Below are 4,560 nucleotides of genomic sequence, written 5' to 3'. Positions count from 1 at the left end.
CACTGCCCTCCAGGTTTATTTCCATCCCCTTTGAGCCTGGCGTGCCTTAGGGTTGGGGCTATTGAGTGCCTCTTATTAAATGTCTTTGTTTTCTCTCACTCCCTCAACCAGGTCTGCTGACCAGCTCGACGATTTTCTTAAAGCGAAATGGTGACAATTTGTTTTGACCTTATTAAATTGTCAACTTTGTTTTTGTTTTGTTTTCAGAAGCTACACGCGCCTATTTTTAGACATCTCCGATAGCCAAGCCTATCCAGTGCAAAGCTTGCCTCGGGAGACGTATTCTACGTAGCCGCAACATGGAAGAGAAACCCGAAAAACCTTACGAGTGTACGGTCTGCAATAAAAAGTTTCCGAAGACATCCGATCTGGAAAGACATCTACTAACACACACCGGAGAGAAACCCTTCGAGTGCCCAGTGTGCCAAAAGAAGTTTACTCAAAAGGGAAATATGCAGAAGCATCTCCAGCTTCATTCGGGAGAAAAACCTTACGAGTGCACGGTGTGTAATAAAAGGTTTTCAGAAAGTGTTCATCTGAAATCACATCTCAGGACTCACACGGGAGAAAAGCCGTTTCAGTGCCCGCTGTGTGTCAAGAAATTTTCACACTCTCACCAATTGAGTTCTCATCTCAGGACCCACACGAAGGAAAGACCTTTCGAGTGCACTGAGTGCCTCAAGAAATGTTCTTCAAGTTCCTCTTTGCGAGAACATCTTAGAGTCCACACAAGAGCGAAACCGTATGAATGCTCTTTGTGCAAGAAGAAGTTTGGATACCATATCAGTCTCAGTTATCATATGAAAACGCACACGGGAGAGAAGCCTTATGAGTGCGCCGTGTGCAGCAAGACATTCGCGTACAGCAATGGACTGCGCGCGCATCTTAGAATGCACTCTGGAGACAAGCCTCATGAGTGTACAGTGTGCCACAAACATTTCGTTGACACTGGTGATTTGCGGAAACATTTCCGAATTCACACGGGGGAGAAGCCTTTTGAGTGTACTGTGTGTCACAAGAAATATTCCAGCAGTAGTAACTTGAAGACGCATCTTCGAACTCACACTGGAGAAAAGCCTTTTGAGTGTACCGTATGTCACAAGAAATTTGCTCAAGGTTCAAATCTGCGTTCACACTTAAGAATTCACTCGGGAGAAAAGCCTTTTGAGTGCACTGTATGCAACAAGAGATTTTCGCAGCCGACAAGTCTAAAGGTGCATCTCAACATTCACACTGGAGACAAACCTTATGAGTGTTCAGTGTGCCACAAACATTTTTCAAACCCTAGTTCTTTGCGGGGACATTGTCGAATTCACACGGGAGAGAAGCCTTTCGATTGCACTGTGTGTCACAAGAAATTTTCGACTAGTAGAGTCTTGAAGACACATCTTCGAACTCACACGGGAGAAAAGCCTTTTTAGTGTAACGTGTGTCACGAGAAATTTTCTCAACGTTCGCATGTTTGTTCGCACTTCAGCGAGGGGGCAATAACTCCGGGAATCATGTGTACATCTGCCTGGGAATCATCAGGATAAAATTTACTCCAAATCAACAGAAATCGCTTTAAATAAGCGGGACTTTAGTTGAACTCGTTGAAATTAGTCGAATTAAGCGTTTTCCACCACTAGAAAACCTAAGAAATGAACATTAGTGGACGGGAATCACCGGGAATCACCGGGAATCAAGGATTTCGGGAATCATGTGTACACATCAAAAGGGAGTTATTGCCCCCTCGCACTTCAGAATTAATCCAATGAAAAACCTTAATTATTTTCTTCAAATGGGTAATGTAGATGTCATCATACACGGATCACGATGTAGAGAGACCTTCGTGCCACGGATCTACTGATTTATCTACGAAATCCAGCACAATTTTGTACATTTTTTACAGTGGTAAATTATATCAAAATCCACCTCAAAAAATTTAGAGCTGCCACTGTATTCTGATCTAACGAATAAAAATTACCGATTACTTCAAATTTCTAAATCAAGAGTATTTATTAAAATTCGAACTCAATCCACTTCCACACTGAAAGAGCAAAGTTGCTTTAGAACACCTGTGAATAGGGTGCTACTGCACTAATGTCTCTGTAAAGGCTCTAAAATTGCCGATATTATGGCACCTCTTTGTTTTTTCCATTAAGATGTAAGTTTGCAATCCCGCAGCACTGGAGCGGAGCGCATTCACAGAAACACACGGTTTTTTTATGATGCGTCACGAGGTATCTACGAATCACTGGCCGCCGTAGGCTCCGCCCCCGCCTGCCCAGCCCAGCCCATCCCAGCCCAGTTTTGGCACGCCACCTGTCCCCCTGCTCTGCTTCCTCTATTCTGTTTTACTCTTTTTCTTTTCCTTTTTTTTCTCCAGTCGTTCACCCCTTTCTTTTTACGTGGCGCGGGTGGGCCGGTCCGGAGGCACAGATTTGGCCGGCGCGGAGCTTCACCAAGAGGAGGAGGGCCCTGCTGCCGGGGCCAGCCAGGGCGCAACGAATGGGTTTGTGGGGGGGGGGGGGGCACTGGAGAGTCGGGCCGGCTGAGCTGGGCCACGTCGGATTGATTTACCGGAGTTCCATCCCGGTTCCTGTGTGCGCCGCCGCAGCCTGCTGTGCCTGTAGTATACGCCGCCGGGTTTGGCAATGCACGCACTCCATATCAATTTTATCGAGAGTGCAACTTTGAATGATGATAAATATTGAAAGATGTCATACAACATTTTCCAAAAAAACTTCTACAACTAACCGTGAGGAAGTAGGAAGTCTTTTGCGCTTGTTTTTGGTTCCGTTCGCGAATAACTTCTCATGGGTTTGCCGAGCTGCCTCCACGCCGTCTGTCTGTCTCTGTGTTTGCCATCCCCGTGCGACCCGGGCGCCGTGCCATGTGTCACCACCGTGGGGCTCTTGAAGGGGTGGCGCACGTAGCGCCTGTGGTGTGCGGGCAATGAGACGATGGTGTGCACACACGCACACACTCACCTCTCACTCACACGCGCGCGCGCACACACACACACACACCTCACTCACACACGCGCATTGCCAGCCGGCTGCGCCTTGCCGAGCCCCTGTCTGTGGGGTGGGGCGTCTCCCCCGTTCCCTCAAGCTCCACACAATGTAGGTCCCGGAGCGAGCGCAGCGCCAGGAGCTGGAGGACCGTGACTCACAATGCTATTCTTCCCTCCTGAGCGCCACGGGTTGGTTTGGCCGGGTGGGTCGGTCGGTATGTCTGGGCGCGGGTTCTACTACTAATACTACTTCTTCCCTTCCGTCTGCCGGGACGCGTAGGGATCTCTGTGTAACGCTGCGTCTCTTCTGTCGCAGGTCCATGTGGTAGCGGCGAGGAGCGGCGTGGCGGGGCGGCGCGCGGGGCGGGGCGGCGCTCCGTCACCATGCGGCCCGGCGGCGGCGGCGAGCGGCCTGCAAGGCTGCCTCTCTCATGGTAAGTGCGACTGGTGCGACTTGCAGTGTGCTTGCAAGTGTGCTTGCAACGTGCAAGAAGGTAACTTAATCGTTATTTTGGGGGGTTGATGGATGGGTAGACCGTTAGACTAGAGCACATTGGCCGTTTGGGTGGTCATTCCAAATATATCTTCAGCACCCAAAATTTGAAAGGAGTTCCTGAAAAAGAGAACGAAAAAAAATAAATCATGCGCACCTTATTGTAGTTTGTGTCGCCCTTCTTCCAGTGTAAGACGAGTGTGTGCAACATGGCCCGCCAGTTTGATACGGCCCAGTTGGGGCTTCCCCCTTGGTGGTCCCTCTCTCGAGTGTTTACAGCGGGTCAGTGATTTGGGGAGGAGGGGGGGGGTGCATGGCCTACACGTGGGAAGCTCAAGTGGCGTCCGGCTTTTGCCCATGCCAAAAAAAGTAATGTATCTTTAGAATCTGTTATACCAAAAGCTGCTTTCGGGGTGCTGGCGTTCTTTTATCCGGGGGAGGGGTGGTGTGGGGGGATGACGTGGGTGCGGCCGATGCCGGGGCGTTCGTTATCTTTTGAAGGGGGGAGGAAGGCCCTAGTTTGCATCCCCCTTCGGCCCCGGATGCCCCCCTCCCCCTCCCCTTCCTGACGCTGGAGTCGTCGCCGTCGTCCCGTTTCTCCAGCGCTGGAGAACCAGGACGGGAGGACTAAGGGGGAGGGGGGAGAGTGCGATTTTCATCCCTCTTTCTTTACTCTTTGTGCCGCATTTTCTCTTTTTTTGCCTCCCTGCTCGTGGTGGTGCGAGTCCTAGCCGTGCTGCCTCGAGTTCCCCATTCTCTCTCTCTCTTTCTCTCAGCAGCGTGTGCTGTTCAGCTTGTAAGCCCCACCCAGCACAGCAGCCAGAGCAGCTCTTTCCCTCTCTGTGGTATGGCAAGGTGGGTGGGGGCGGGGGGCTAAAAGGCGCGAGCGTGCGGGGAGCATCAAGGGGGGAGGGGGGAGGGGGGTCCCGAGGGTCCCTTAGTCACGGCGCGCACCCGGGGCCCCCCGCCTGGCCTGGCCCAGGTGTTTCGTTCCCTCATTGCAGGTGACGTGGGGCCTCCATTAGGATTTGCAGCCCCCCTTCTCGAGGTCTCTGCTCCCCCGTACCCC

At 51.3% G+C, this 4,560-nt stretch overlaps 2 protein-coding genes across 3 annotated transcripts in view; both read left to right on the top strand.

The window, feature by feature from the left end:
- LOC113205572 (protein tweety) overlaps positions 1–4,560 on the top strand; it is a 56,806-nt gene that overhangs the window by 39,012 nt on the left and 13,234 nt on the right. For both annotated transcript variants that reach the window (XM_026421238.2, XM_026421237.2), the window contains exon 3: positions 3,315–3,432. The gene's annotated coding sequence lies outside the window, so the exon portion shown is untranslated. The remainder of the gene's footprint in view (positions 1–3,314; positions 3,433–4,560) is intronic.
- On the top strand, positions 300–1,421 carry LOC113205551 (zinc finger protein 658B-like). Its single transcript, XM_052270106.1, has one exon. It carries the CDS (start codon positions 300–302, stop codon positions 1,419–1,421), a length of 1,122 nt encoding a protein of 373 aa, XP_052126066.1.

This window comes from Frankliniella occidentalis, unplaced genomic scaffold (genome assembly GCF_000697945.3).
Source record: "Frankliniella occidentalis isolate FOCC.00 unplaced genomic scaffold, Focc_3.1 Scaffold110, whole genome shotgun sequence".
Taxonomy (NCBI): Eukaryota; Metazoa; Arthropoda; class Insecta; order Thysanoptera; family Thripidae; genus Frankliniella; species Frankliniella occidentalis.
This window is presented reverse-complemented; position numbering and strand designations above follow the sequence as displayed.